The following is a 15,000-nucleotide window of genomic DNA, read 5'->3' on the forward strand; positions in this document are numbered from 1 at the left end:
CTCTCTCTCACGGATAATAGTTCTGTCGCTCTCTCTCTCTCTCTCACGGATAATAGTTCTGTCGCTCTCTCTCTCTCTTTCTCACACACAGATAATAGTTCTGTCTCTCTCTCTCTCTCTCGGACTCACACAGATAATAGTTCTGTCTCTCTCTCTCTCTCTCTCTCTCTCACGAATAATAGTTCTGTCGCTCTCTCTCTCTCTCACGGATAATAGTTCTGTCGCTCTCTCTCTGTCTCACACACAGATAATAGTTCTGTCGCTCTCTCTCTCTCTCTCTCTCTCACGGATAATAGTTCTGTCGCTCTCTCTCTCTCTTTCTCACACACAGATAATAGTTCTGTCTCTCTCTCTCTCTCTCTCTCTCTCTCTCTCTCTCTCGGACTCACACAGATAATAGTTCTGTCTCTCTCTCTCTCTCTCGGACTCACACAGATAATAGTTCTGTCTCTCTCTCTCTCTCTCGCGGATAATAGTTCTGTCGCTCTCTCTCTCTCACGGATAATAGTTCTGTCGCTCTCTCTCTGTCTCACACACAGATAATAGTTCTGTCTCTGTCTCTCTCTCTCTCACACAGATAATAGTTCTGTCGCTCTCTCTCTCACACACACAGATAATAGTTCTGTCTCTCTCTCTCTGTCTCACAGATAATATTTCTCTTTCTCTCTCTGACACACACACAGATAATAGTTCTGTCTCTCTTTCTCTCTCACACGGATAATAGTTCTCTCTCTCTCTCACACACACACACAGATAATAGTTCTGTCACTCTCTCTCTCAGATAATAGTTCTGTCTCTCTCTCTCTCTCTCACACACACAGATAATAGTTCTGTCGCTCTCTCTCTCTGTCTCACACACAGATAATAGTTCTGTCTCTCTCTTTGTCTCACACACAGATAATAGTTCTGTCTCTCTCTCTCACACAGTTATTAGTTCTCTCTCTCTCTCTCTCACACAGTTATTAGTTCTCTCTCTCTCTCTTACACAGATAATAGTTGTCTCTCTCTCACACACAGGTAATCGTTCTGTCTGTCTCTCTGTCTCTCTCACACACAGATAATAGTTCTGTCTCTCTCTCTGTCTCTCTCTCTCTCGTTCTCTCACACACAGATAATAGTTCTGTCTCTCTCTCTCTCTCCATTTCTCTCTCACACACAGATAATAGTTCTCTCTCTCTCTGTCTCACACAGATAATAGTTCTGTCTCTCTCTCTCTGTCTCACACAGATAATAGATCTGTCTGTCTCTCTCTCTCTCTCACACAGACACAAAGATAATAGTTCTGTCTCTCTCTCTGTATTACACACAGATAATAGTTCTGTCTCTCTGTCTCACACACAGATAATAGTTCTGTCTCTCTCTCACACAGAAAATAGTTCTCTCTCTCACACACAGTTATTATTTCTCTCTCTGTCTCACACACAGATAATAGTTCTGTCTCTCTCTCTCTCTCTCTCACACACAAAGATATTAGTTCTGTCTCTCTCTCTCTCACACACAGATAATAGTTCTGTCTCTCTCTCTGTCTCACACACAGATAATAGTTCTGTCTCTCTCTCTGTCTCTCTCTCTGTCTCACACACAGATAATAGTTCTGTCTCTCTCTCTCTCACACACAGTTATTAGTTCTCTCTCTCTCTCTTTCTCTCTCTGTCACAAACAGATAATAGTTCTGTCGCTCTCTCTCTCTCTGTCTCACATACAGATAATAGTTCTGTCTCTCTCTCTCTCACTGTTTCACACACAGATAATAGTTTTGTCGCTCTCTTTCTCTGTCTCACACAGATATTAGTTCTGTCTCTCTCTCTCTCTCTGTTGCACACACAGATAATAGTTCTGTCTCTCTCTCTCTCTCACACACACACACAGATAATAGTTCTGTCGCTCTCTCTCTCTCTCACACACACAGATAACAGTTCTGTTTCTCTCTCTCTGTCTCACTCACAGATAATAGTTCTGTCTCTCTCTCACACAGATAATAGTTCTGTTTCTCTCTCTCTCTCTCACACAGTTATTATTTCTCTCTCTCTCTCACACACACAGATAATAGTTGTCTCTCTCTCTTTCTCTCTTAGATAATAGTTCTGTCTCTCTCTCACACACAGATAATAGTTATGTCTCTCTCTCTCTCTCACACACAGATAATATTTCTGTCTCTCTCTCTCTGTTATTATTTCTCTCTCTCTGTCTCATACAGATAATAGTTCTGTCTCTCTCTCTCTCTCTCTCTCTCTCTCTCTCTCTCTCTCTCTCTCTCTCACACAGATAATAGTTCTCTCTCTCTCTCTCTCACACACAGATAATAGTTCTTGCTCTCTCTCTGCATTTCAGACACACACATCGTTCTGGGCATTGAGAGTTCTGGTAAACTGGGATGTGATGATGCTGTCACTTCACCTCTCTTTTGTCTCTCTAGTTTGTTGACTGAGAGCGGCGGAGTGTTGATCATGCCTGTGGTTCCTTTTAGCTGTGCTGCCACAGCTACATCTGCCAAAGTCCATCTTTGCACATCATAGTTTCGGAATTTACACACCCTCTACCTGGACATGTCTAATAATCTAGTCTCTCTGTCTGCTGAGGTTCACCTACCCCTGATGTCATGACGTTACTGTCTCAGCTGCCATGGCTCCTCCCACCACCCCATGATGCCCCCTGTTGTAGCCCCCCACACCTCCACCCCACACAGCTACTTCCCTGCTGCCCTTCATGGATGATCTCATACAGGAAGAGTTTCGTTCATGTGCACACCGTCGGGACCAGATTAGGACTTCTAGAAAACCACACTAGACATTAATTTCTTATTGTTCCATATTTCTTTATTTATTTTTCTCCATCTCACTACTTATTCTGCTCCTAATTGTCTATATTCTTACTACTATAATGTCCGTTATTGTCCAGAGGACCCCACCAGTTTACAGCCCACCAGAACCAGTGCACTGAGGACACTGTCAGCACTGACATCCACACATCTCTCACACATCTGGAGGACATGGACAGTTATGCTCCAGTGCTGTTCACTGATTACAGTTCAGCAGTCAACACAGTCACCCCAACCAAACTGACTGAAACACTCACCACTGGACTCACACCCTCCTTCGGTAAATGGGGGCTGAACTTTCTAACAGACAGAATCAGTCAGTCAGAACTGGCAATGTACATCCAGCACAAGGACTGATAACTCTGGGACCCCCCAGGACTGTGTGGCCGCCCAGTATAACACCAGCATCATCAAACTGGTTTGACTGATCACTGGATGAGACAGCATACAGGAGGGAGGTGACAGACATGGTGACATGGTGTCATGACAACAATCTCTCCATGAATGCAGACAAGACCAAGAAGATGATTGTTGACCCAAGGAGGAAGGAGAAGCAACAGCACACACCACTACAGACAGGCGAGATGGAGGTGAACTCCTTCACCTTCCTGGAGTTCACATCAGTGAGGACCTCACCTGGTCCTACAACACACCCCACATCAGTGAGGACCTCACCTGGACCTACCACACCCCACATCAGTGAGGACCTCACCTGGACCTACAACACACCCCACATCAGTGAGGACCTCACCTGGACCTACAACAAACACCACATCATAAAGAAATCCCAACAGTATCTGCTGTGTCCTCTGTTTATGTACGATACACAGCATGACCTGCAGGTTAACACTCTCCTGACATCAGAACTCTGAAAATGTTCAGCTCTTGTTCACAGTTTTATTGACAACAGGAGGAAACGTGAAACTGAATCACATGAAAGACAAATCAACAACAAGCCAGCCACAACAAGTACCGATATACACAAAACACAATGCAGCAAACTTCACAGAGAATAACATTATCCACCAAATAATGATCTGTGATTACAAATAACAATACAATAAACTACACACAACCACAATGTTTTCAAAAGGTATGAGATGTACGCAGACAACTGCATTAGCACGGCTATAATAACTACAATAACTATAATAACTACAATAACTAGAACTCTTGGAGTTGTATTCTCTCACTCTACGATCGCTACACACATAAACCGACTCGCTGCTACTGACACCCTGTGGTTCTTAAATGAATTACAACTAACCTCAAAAAATGGAACAGAGTTTATAAACTCCTGACAGAACAGCATCTGTACTTCCTGAGAAGGCTGAGGAAATGTAGCATGTCAACTAAAACTCAGCAGTTCCTACAGGAGAATGATGGAGAGTGAACTCACCAGCCACCACAGTATGATATGGGAATGTCACTACTCAGGAATGGAAGACTCAGTTTTCAGTATTTTCTCATTCTCACTCTTTCATAAACACACACAGACACCAACACAGAAACACATACACACGTAAGCACACACAAACAAACCCCCATACACATGCACACACTAATGTTCCATACCTGAGAGTGTCCAGTCTGGAGTGGGGATCCTCCAGTCTAGCAGAGAGCAGCTTCACTCCTGACTCTCCTGGGTGGTTGTACGTCAGGTCCAGTTCTTTCAGGTGGGAGGGGTTTGACCTCAGAGCTGAAGCCAGAGAAGAACAGCCTTCCTCTGTGACCAAACAACCAGACAGTCTGCAGAAAGGACGGAAACAGGTAGAGAGAGACAGAGAGTGAGACGCACTTCCAGAACAGCCTGCATGGGGCAGCTAGAGAGGCTGGTAACTGTAGTTGGAGGTTCCTCCACTCTCATCTCTCTCTGGCATCCTCCATGGCAGATGGTTTTGTTCACTCTTCTCCAGATCGCTGCTGTCTGTGTTTATTTTTGCTCTTATTTTTATTCAGCCCTTCAGAACTCTAGTGCACTATTAACCTACATCAGAAGAACCCTAAAGCTGGACTTACACTGTGTGATTTCAGTGGTCTTATAAGACTGTTACATGTCAGACTGTATGAGATGATGCCAGTAAAATCTTGGCAGAATTCTACATCTGGCTGTGATAACAGGAATAAAAACACTGTCACATTTCTGGACCTGTGACTCAGAGATAAAGTCTAAGAATTCTAAGCGATGCATACTTTTTGGAAGTTGCAAAGCTGATGCCAGACTTTCACAAGTGTTTTCCTCAAGATTACAGATAGCTAGACTGCAAGTAGATACAACAGACATTACAATATACCCTACAGTAGATACAACAGACAATATAGTCTATAGTAGATACAACAAATATTACAATGTACCCTACAGTAGATACAACAGATATCACAATATACCCTACAGTAGATACAACAGACATTAAAATATACCCTACAGCAGATACAACAGATATCACAATATACCCTACAGTAGATAGAACAGACATTACAATATACTCTACAGCAGATACAACTGACAATACAATATAGTCTACAGTAGATACACCAAATATTACAATGTAAGTTGCTCTGGATAAGAGCATCTGCCAAATGCTGTAAAAGTAAATATAAATGTTCTCTTATGTGGTCATGGAACTGTCTTGGCTTTATGGGTCATTTTTGAGAAATAGATATCCAAAATCAACCTGAATGAAATTAGTACATGAATTCACCTAAAGGTATTATTATTTTAATAGGAGTTTATGAAAAATGGTCGAGTGAAATCTGTTCAAACTTACTCTGTTGATACTCTGCAAATTCAGTCTATACAAAATGAGTGCATTATTTCACCTAAAGGTAGTTTGACTTTAATATGCATTTATGAAGACATTGTATAGTGAAATGTGTCCAAACTTACTCTGCTAATAGTCAAGGGCTTCTACTCACATGTGGTAGTGGAACGGTTTTTGCATTTTGTTAAAATTCAGAAAAATATGTAAAACTTCAATACAGATTTATTAATGATCTGGTGATGGCCAAGGGCCACCATTCAATTGGCAGTGGAATATTTCAGCCCTGGAGTTCTCCTGCCCTGCACATTTGCCACATTTCACTAGCGATGACCCCTGTTTCAGCTGGCAGTCAAGATCTATAATAACCTTCTGAGAAACATTATGTAGAAAAAGCATTTTCCACAATGCTTATTAAGCTGTGTAAATATATTACCAATTGTGTTTAATCTAATTATGCAATTAAACTAGTTCAATCAAGTAAACTGTATTTTGTACAAATACGCAAGTCTGTTTCTTTGCTTAGGAAGAGTTAGATTGCTGTGAGCAGCAAAATACCGTATAATCACGCATATAGGCGCATTGAATTTAAAGCGCGGATGACTTGACCGTGAACGCCTAAAGCGCGGATAGCGTGACCGCGGTTGTAACCTAGTGACCACCTGTAACCTAGTAACCACCTGTAACCTAGCTACAAGGTTTAAATGTGTTTAAACTGATGTAGGGGACATGACTGATTAATACACAGCTGTACTTCATGAACACCAGATGTTATAAATCACATCCCCGTCAAATCTCCCGTCACACCCGCACCCTCCTCCCTCCTGCTCTCAACTACGTGAAGATCCAACCGCATTTCTCCTAAAGACTGTAACTTGATTGTTGCAAAGACAAGAAGTCCAATCTTGCTTATTGACGGTTTGGTCAAATTGTTGAGACTGTTAGCTGGTTAGATATCTGTGCTGAACAGTAAACAACTAAACAAATCAACATAGCTAGACTTTCTTTGCTAGCATTACCTAGTTAGCTGTTAGCCATGAATGACGATCAGAGATTCAGTGAAAAACTCACACAGGCTTTGTCTGTCTGTCTTAGTCCATCTACTTTTACTTTTTGTCTGTCCCTTTCTGGTATTTTCCTTTTCTCTTGGAAATCACCATAGCAGCAAATATCCTCCAATTCCAGTTTGAGATTTTCTGTCATTTTCATGATCCACTACAGTTCTCTTCACCTCAGTAAGTTAAAACAGCTCCTCTGATGCTATTGGCCACTGTAATGACGTCATTAAATATTCTGCTGCCCCGGCCGTCTTACCACATATGTGATTGGATAAAATTACTGTCACTCAAATTGAGAAACTTGTCACTCATATTTCTGTTACTGCTGGATACAAGTGCTTCTTGGATATTCATGTTATTACTACCTTTTTTTTTTTCAAATGGTACAATTTAAAAAAAATTGTGGAGTGTTTTTATTGTACCTTTTTTAATATGTCAACATAGACTTCCTAAAAACACAAGGGCAACAATCACAAGGTTATTACTGTATTTCTAGACCAAACTGTTTTCTGCTGTTTCGTGTGCTCCCAGGTTTAGTTGAGAAAAATATTAGGAACATTATCTTCACTACATATAATGGTGTTATACTGTTTCTGACCATTCTGGTGCCCTACACACACCCAGACACACCCTGCTGCTACCACACTACAGTTACAGTGAAACTACAAACACTCCATAACTGCAGCCTGATTGGATTTAATAGACAGACTGAACACAGGCAATAGAACACAGATTTGTACCTTCAGTTTCCAGAGTTGGCTCTGTGCTAGTACAACTCCCCGAGGTCATTTGTGCCAGTGTTGGGTAGTGTAGTCTATTGTGTGGCTGTGTGTATCAACATAAAATATCGTGGGTGTAGAAGATTACTGTACATTCACTGAGTGGATTTGAACTTTACATCTACTACTGTATTTTCTTTTCCCTCTTCTGGTTTATGTTTAGTGAAGACAGGTTTGGGGTGGAGCATGTGTTGGGTTTGGTTTTTATTGTGGCTTATACTCCCCATAGAGACAGATGGCATGTTTGTAGATCTCTATTACTTTTTAGTAATAGTGGTTTGTGCTCAGAATAAAGTGTCTGTTGTGGTCTCTCCCCCTACACTGGCACATAACAGAGATGTATAAAGGTTGGTATCTCTCTCTAATCATCTGCAGCTGAAATAACCAGCAACTGAAGATGGCTGCCTCCAACACTCCAAACACTGTAAGATAAAACTGATGATTTTCTTCATAATTTGTGAACCCTAAAGACGGCCATGTTACTATATTGTGTGGGATGTAGCTTGGACACATATTAATGTGCACCATATTAAAACTGTAGCATAACCATTCTATTAGAGTGTTGCTATGAACAAGGCATTAAATATGAGTTTTACACATTTTTTCCTTTTTTTTTTTTTAACAGAAGAGTGCCTTGACTCTCCCACTATTTGTATTTTATATCTTTTCCCTGCAAAACACCTTCACTATTGTTTCTGAACTTCTGAGCCCTCCAGACATCTTGTGGTTTTAAGTATTTTCTGTGGTCAGTGTTTGTTCTCCTGTATGGAGGAAGCAGAAAGACAAGGAGCACAGCAAGGGGTCCAGTGAGGAGCACATTCCATCAGTGGGGGTCACACACAGATAATAGTTCTGTCTCTCTCACACACACAAATAGATCTGTCTGTCTCTCTCTCTCTCCATTTCACACACACAAACTCACAGATAATAGTTCTGTCTCACACTTACAAATAATAGATCTGTCTCTCTCTGTCTCTCTCTCCATTTCTCTCTCATACACACACACACACACACACACACACACACACACACACACACAGATAATAATTGTGTTTCTCTCTCTCTCTCACACACACATACAAATAATAGTTCTCTCGCTCTCACACACACACACACACACACACACACACACACACACACACACACACACACACACACAAATAATAGTTCTGTCTCTCCCTCACACACACACACACGTTTCAATCGAGGTGAAACATTATAAACAGTAAATGATGTAATTAAATCTGTGTAATAAATAAGATTTCAAACAGTAGTTATATTGGCCCTGAACTAAACAGTGTGAGGTCTGGTTTATTTTGTATAAACAGTAGTTATATTGGCCCTGAACTAAACAGTGAGGTCTGGTTTACTGTGTATATACAGGAGTTATATTGGATACATAAACATAAATATTATTATCTGAGAAAGGTTCATTTCTGTCCAGCACTTAATATATCACTTACAAGTATCTTCCATTCTTTGATTCATACCCTTGATAAAGGTTGTATTTCAAGATTCAAAAAATTGTGTGTGTGGTTATAATTCTATGTTTAGTTATAATTCTACAAGTGGTTATAATTCTATGTTTAGTTCTAATACTACAAGTAGTTATAAGTCTCCCTGTGGTTATAATTTTACAAGTGGTGATAATTATTGATGTATCTACATTCTGTAGTATCAAATAATGAATTATGGATGCAGAAATGTCAGAAATGTCTGAAGTTCTGATGTAATTACAAAACACCACACATGCTAGGTACCACACACACACACACACACACACACACACACACACACACATTTAGACAATATCCCACCCAAAAACACAAGGGAATCATGTGTGCTTGTAAAAGTGTCCTGTAATGTGTCTAGAACCTCAATAGTTCAGCTTTAAATGTTTTAATTAAGATTTTAAGGGCTTGTATTTGCAGAGAGATTAGAATGACTGATGTTTACAGTGTTTCCATACATAAACTAGATAAAATCACTCAGTGAAAATCTTACATTAGAACACTTCATTTTACAACACTATTGTTGGGAGTTTCTGAATATATTCATCCTGTAAGACATTTTGCTACATTTCTGTGCTCAGGTGACCAAAAATGCAGCTTGTGGACAAAATGCCAAAGCGCCTAGTTGAAGCAGCATTGTAATAAATACACCTGTACATGTGGACAAGGACTCATCTGTGTCTCCTCTTTACAATGTTATATTTCTCTTCTAGACTTGAATAGCTGTTCATGCATCACAAATGTAACTCTGTCTCCACAGTGTGGTCATTTAATGAAATGCAGTGAGGTTTCAACAGAAAACTATATTTAGAAATATTTAAAGAAGAGAACTTTATAATATAATATAAAAGTGTAAATTTCCTTGCATTGCCTTGTCTGGCAATGTTTGTTTAATACTGTACTATAAGGGAGTTGACACTGACCTTTCTAAAATGCCTCTTTATTTACATTCAAAAATAGTCACAGAAACTCACCTGAGAATCTCCAGTTTACAGTGTGAACTCTTCAGTCCAGCACAGAGCTGCTCCACTCCTGAATTCTGCAGGTCATTATTATTCATCTCCAGCTCTCTCAGTGAGTTTTCTGTTTGTAGAACTGATGTGAGAGATTTGCAAGACTCTTCCGTGAGACCACAGCCAGATAGTCTGTAAAAGAGTAAATACAGTAAATAATGTAGTTCAGTCAGAGGATGATGAATTAAAAGATCTGAACTGCTAATAAAAATTTAAAGAAGAGCTAGAAAGGTCTGGAACACACTGATGGATTTTCAGCCTTTTAATTTGACAAACACAGCAACATTTCAACACTACCGTGTCTTCATCAAAGACAAAATGGACAAAGATATGACAAATAACATTCATTAGCAACCTAAGACAGGTGACCAAATAATGGATGGTTGGCTCATAAGTCAGTGAATGGCAGTTACCATAATCAGAGTCCAAATATCAAAATATCCCACCCCTAACACCATAAGAGGAAACAGAACAACACAGATCTCATTCAATGTTTCACAAATACAAACGCACTAATATACAAACAGAAAATATTGTTGGAAGACATGCAGAGTAGTGATTATGGAGGAATAAACACTGCAGTAGTGATTATGGAGGAATGAACACTGCAGTAGTGATTATGGAGGAATAAACACTGCAGTATTGATTATGTTGGAATGAACAATGCAGTAGTGATTATGGAGGGATAAACACCACTGTATTTATTATTGTGGAATAATCACTGTAGTATTTATTATGGAGAAATAAACACTGCAGTAGTGACTATGGAATAATGAACACTGCAGTAGTAATGATGGTGGGATGAACACTGCAGTAGTGATTATGGAGGAATGGACAGAATGCAGAGACCAGAATCTTTTACTAGTGTTTACATTCCTGTGCCCACACTATGAGTCATTGATCATGAAACATTCTCCTCTGCCTTTGCTTTTCTCAGTGTGTGGTGCACTGAGAATCCTGGAGGCTTAATAGCTGGAGTCAAGGAGCCCATCAATCAGTCAGGTGTGTGTGAGGCAGACCCCATCACTCAGTCAGGTGTGTGTGAGGCAGACCCCATCAGTCAGTCAGGTGTGTGTGACTCAAACCCCATCAGTCAGTTAAGTGTGTGTGAGGCAACTATCTCATGTCTGCTGTTGACATGAAATGTGTCCCTGGAGTTTGTCCTTCATGGACTGTATGTGTGCACTAAAATACTGGGGAGAAGAGGATGGTTCACATGTTTCAGTTGGATCAGAACTGAGTCATTTCTCCTGCACTGCTTGTGTGAGGACTCAAGGACATCTGACGTTTTGTACAAAAGAACTGATACGGTCAGTTTCACAACTGTGATTACATGCATTTGAGTAGAACCAAATACTAATACTCTCTGAAATTCAAGAAAAAACTTTCAACTGTTCACTCAAATTATGCTGATGATATGATTTGTAAAGAAAAGCATTGTATTAAACTTGAGAGAAATGCAAAACAATCATTTTCACTAGTGGTCTGAGATATTGGTCCCACTGTATGTGAGCAACAGCAGTAACCTGCTACAGTTTTAGGTGAGTGACAGTAGTAACAGCATTAGCTTCTGGGAGACTCACTGCATGTTACACTGATCACACAGAGCTGTGAACGTTACTGCATGTTACACTGATCACACAGAGCTGTGAACGTCACTGCATGTTACACTGATCACACAGAGCTGTGAACGTTACTGCATGTTACACTGATAGCACAGAGCTGTGAACGTCACTGCATGCTACACTCATCATTTTACATTTATGGCATTTAGCTGACGCTTTTATCCAAAGCATCTTACAATTATGACAACTTGAGCAATTGAGGGTTAAGGGTCTTGCTCAGGGGCCCAACAGTGGCAACTCGGCAGTGGTGGGGCTTGAACCAGCAACCTTCTAATTAAATGTCAAGTACCTCAATCACACAGAGCTGAAGGTGTAGCACTGGAATCAGTTGCTGTTAATGATGTTAGTTTATTTTGACTTAAACTTATTTACAACTAGATTATGACAAATTGCCTTGGTAAAATATTTAAACAATGAAGATGTTTCAGATGAAGTCATATTAACACCTACACCTTTATAATGTGCCCAATAACCATCATCGGCTCTAAAGAAAACCTGTGATAAAATTTAAAAACTGCCATCAGTGTGAAATATATATGTGTGTGTGTGTGTGCGCGCATGTGTATACATTGGTCATGCTCATCCTTGTGCACTTTTCTCTGTATTGGTCAGTAGTGGTTGAACTGTAATGTTAATCAGAAAGCTGAACTGATAGTTCATATTTGAACCCTTTTGTATGTTACACTGGGTGGTGTGGTGTGGTTGGTGTGTGTGTGTGTGTGTGTGTGTGTGTGTGTGTGTGTGTGTGTGTGTGTGTGTGTGTGTGTGTGTGTGTGTGTGCGTGCGCGTGTACACACTGATAGTTCGTACTTGAACACTTCTGTATGTTACACTGCAGCACATTTTCTGTCTGTTTCACTAAGAGTGTGAACTATAAACACTGTTGGCCACTGTTTTAAATGTAGGACCATTCTCAACACACAGACACACAACTACCCATGACACCAAATATCATTTAACCTTCATTAATACATTTAAAATAATTAATCACTGGACAGTGTTACTACATTCCAATGTTCCACAACTTTATGGTTTAACTTAAGCACCTGGTGTTGGAGCCTTCAATCACCTACATGTGCTTTAATGTAGGATCTCTCTATCCTGCTCTCTCTCTAATGTTCTCTCTCTCTCTCTCTCTCTCTCTCTCTCTCTCTCTCTCTCTCTCTCTCTCTCTCTCTCCTTTTCATTTTTCATAGAAGACCTTCTGAGTCAAGCACATCCACTGCCTGCTACACCCACTGTTCATCTCTAAATGAAAATACTCACATGGCTTTTCTGGATGCTTTGACCACTGGCAGCAGTCTCAGTAGACATTCCTCTGATGGGTCATATTTCCTCAGGTCAAACTCATCCAGCTCCTCTTCTGAGTTCAGCAACACAAACACCAGAGCTGACCACTGAGCAGGAGACAGTCTGGCTCCATGGAGACCACTGTTACTTCCTCTGCTCAGGTATGTTTGGACTTCCTGCACTAGAGAATGATCATTCAGTTCATTCAGACAGTGGAACAGATTGATGGATTTCTCTGTAGAGGGACTGTCACTGATCTTCTCCTTGATGTACTTGACTGTATCCTCTTTGCTGTGAGAGCTGTTTCCTGTCTGTGTCAGTAGGTCTCGTAAGAGAGTCTGATTGGACTCCAGTGAGAGACCCAGAAGGAAGCGAAGGAAAAGGTCCAGGTGTCCATTTTGACTCTGTAAGGCCTTGTCCACTGCACTGTTGAGGAAGACAGACATTGGGGTTTTGACCATTTCAGGGTGTTGCTGTTGCAGCACATTGGTGTTGGTGGAGATTAAGGAAATAAACACATATACAGTAGCCAGAAACTCCTGAACACTCAGATGTACAAAGCTAAACACCTTCCCCAGCTGTAGCTCAAACTCCTGTCTGAAGATCTGAGTGCACATTCCTGAATACACTGATATTTCTCTGACACCAATGCCACTGTTTCTCAGGTCTTCCTCATAGAAGATCAGGTTGCCTTTTTCTAGCTGTTGGAAAGCCAGTTTTCCCAGTGCCAAAACATGTTTTCTCATGTAATGTGGGTGAGTCCTTTTTTGTCCTTTCATACTTTGTCCATACTTTTGGTCTTTGTGTCTGAGTTGAAAGATCAGGAAGTGTGTGAACATCTGAGTCAGAGTCTTGGGGATCTCACCACTCTCTGCTTCACCCAACATTCTCTCTAAAACAGTGGCTGCAATCCAACAGAAGACTGGAATGTGGCACATGATGTGGAGGCTTTTTGACGACTTCATGTGTGTGATGATTCTATTGGCCAGGCCCTGATCACTGATTCTCTTCCTGAAATACTCGTCTTTCTGTGGTTCACTGAACCCTCTTACCTCTGTTACCTGGTCAACACACTCAGGAGGGATCTGATTGGCTGCTGCTGGTCGAGAGGTTATCCAGAGGAGAGCAGAGGGAAGCAGATTCCCCTTGATGAGGTTTGTCAGCAGCACATCCACTGAGGTTGACTCTGTTACATCCCACAATCTCTCATTGTTCTGGAAATCTAGAGGAAGTCGACACTCATCCAGACCATCAAAGATGAACAGAATTTTGTTGTTTGTATAATGTTTAGGTTTTAATTCACATATTTCTGGGAAAAAGCGATGAAGAAGTTCCACCAGACTGAACTTTTTCTCCTTCAGCAAATTCAGCTCCCTAAAAGGAAGTGGGAATATTAAGAGAACATCCTGATTTACGTTTCCTTCAGACCAGTCCAGTATGAACTTCTGCACAGAGACCGTTTTGCCAATTCCAGCCACTCCTTTAGTCAGCACAGTTCTGATGGCTTTGTCTTGTCCTGGTAAGGGTCTAAAGATGTCACTGCATTTGATGGGTATCTCCTGTGTTACTCGTCTCCTGGACGCTGCCTCAATCTGTCTCACCTCATGCTCATTATTGACCTCTCCACTCCCTCCCTCTGTGATGTAGAGCTCTGTGTAGATCTCATTCAGAAGTGCTGTGGTTCCCTGCTGTGAGATTCCTTCATGAATCTTCTGACATCTGTCCCTCAGTTTGGATTTGAGCTTTCTCTGGCAAGCAGGGGCCAGTTCTGATAAAAGAGGAAGACAACAGAACACATGCTAATCTCTTTTAGATTCATTCATAAAAGACTCATTACAGGAGTTACAGGAAAAGAGATAAACAGATTGTTTATTCCTGCTAGATTGGGCATGAAACTTCCAGTGGTAAATCTTAGTCAATTCAAGGACTGACAGCCTTAGATTTCAAGATTAACAGACATTGTATTATACATTATTTTATTGATAATATATATTGGTCATCAATAACACCAAATGGTCAGTAGTTTAACACCAGCTGAGGTTCCACCACACACACTGGTAACCATCACCTGACTGAGGAGATCTACAACCCAGACTGGACAAGGAGGGGGGGGACAACCTGTGATCTGTGAGGTAGGACCTGTGTTC

The 15,000-nt window shown here is 40.9% G+C and overlaps 1 protein-coding gene across 1 annotated transcript in view; it reads right to left on the reverse strand.

Moving 5' to 3' along the window:
- The window catches only part of LOC113569287 (NACHT, LRR and PYD domains-containing protein 3-like), a 37,804-nt gene that overhangs the window by 13,934 nt on the left and 8,870 nt on the right, over nucleotides 1–15,000 (reverse strand). The window contains exons 6-8 of the mRNA XM_081700467.1: nucleotides 12,830–14,621; nucleotides 9,900–10,070; nucleotides 4,394–4,567 (exon numbers count right to left, since the gene is read on the reverse strand). Of these exons, the coding sequence (XP_081556593.1) occupies nucleotides 4,394–4,567; nucleotides 9,900–10,070; nucleotides 12,830–14,621 (2,137 nt within the window). The remainder of the gene's footprint in view (nucleotides 1–4,393; nucleotides 4,568–9,899; nucleotides 10,071–12,829; nucleotides 14,622–15,000) is intronic.

The sequence above is a fragment of the Electrophorus electricus genome, chromosome 1 (assembly GCF_041902795.1).
Source record: "Electrophorus electricus isolate QZ-2024a chromosome 1, ASM4190279v1, whole genome shotgun sequence".
NCBI classification, from domain to species: domain Eukaryota; kingdom Metazoa; phylum Chordata; class Actinopteri; order Gymnotiformes; family Gymnotidae; genus Electrophorus; species Electrophorus electricus.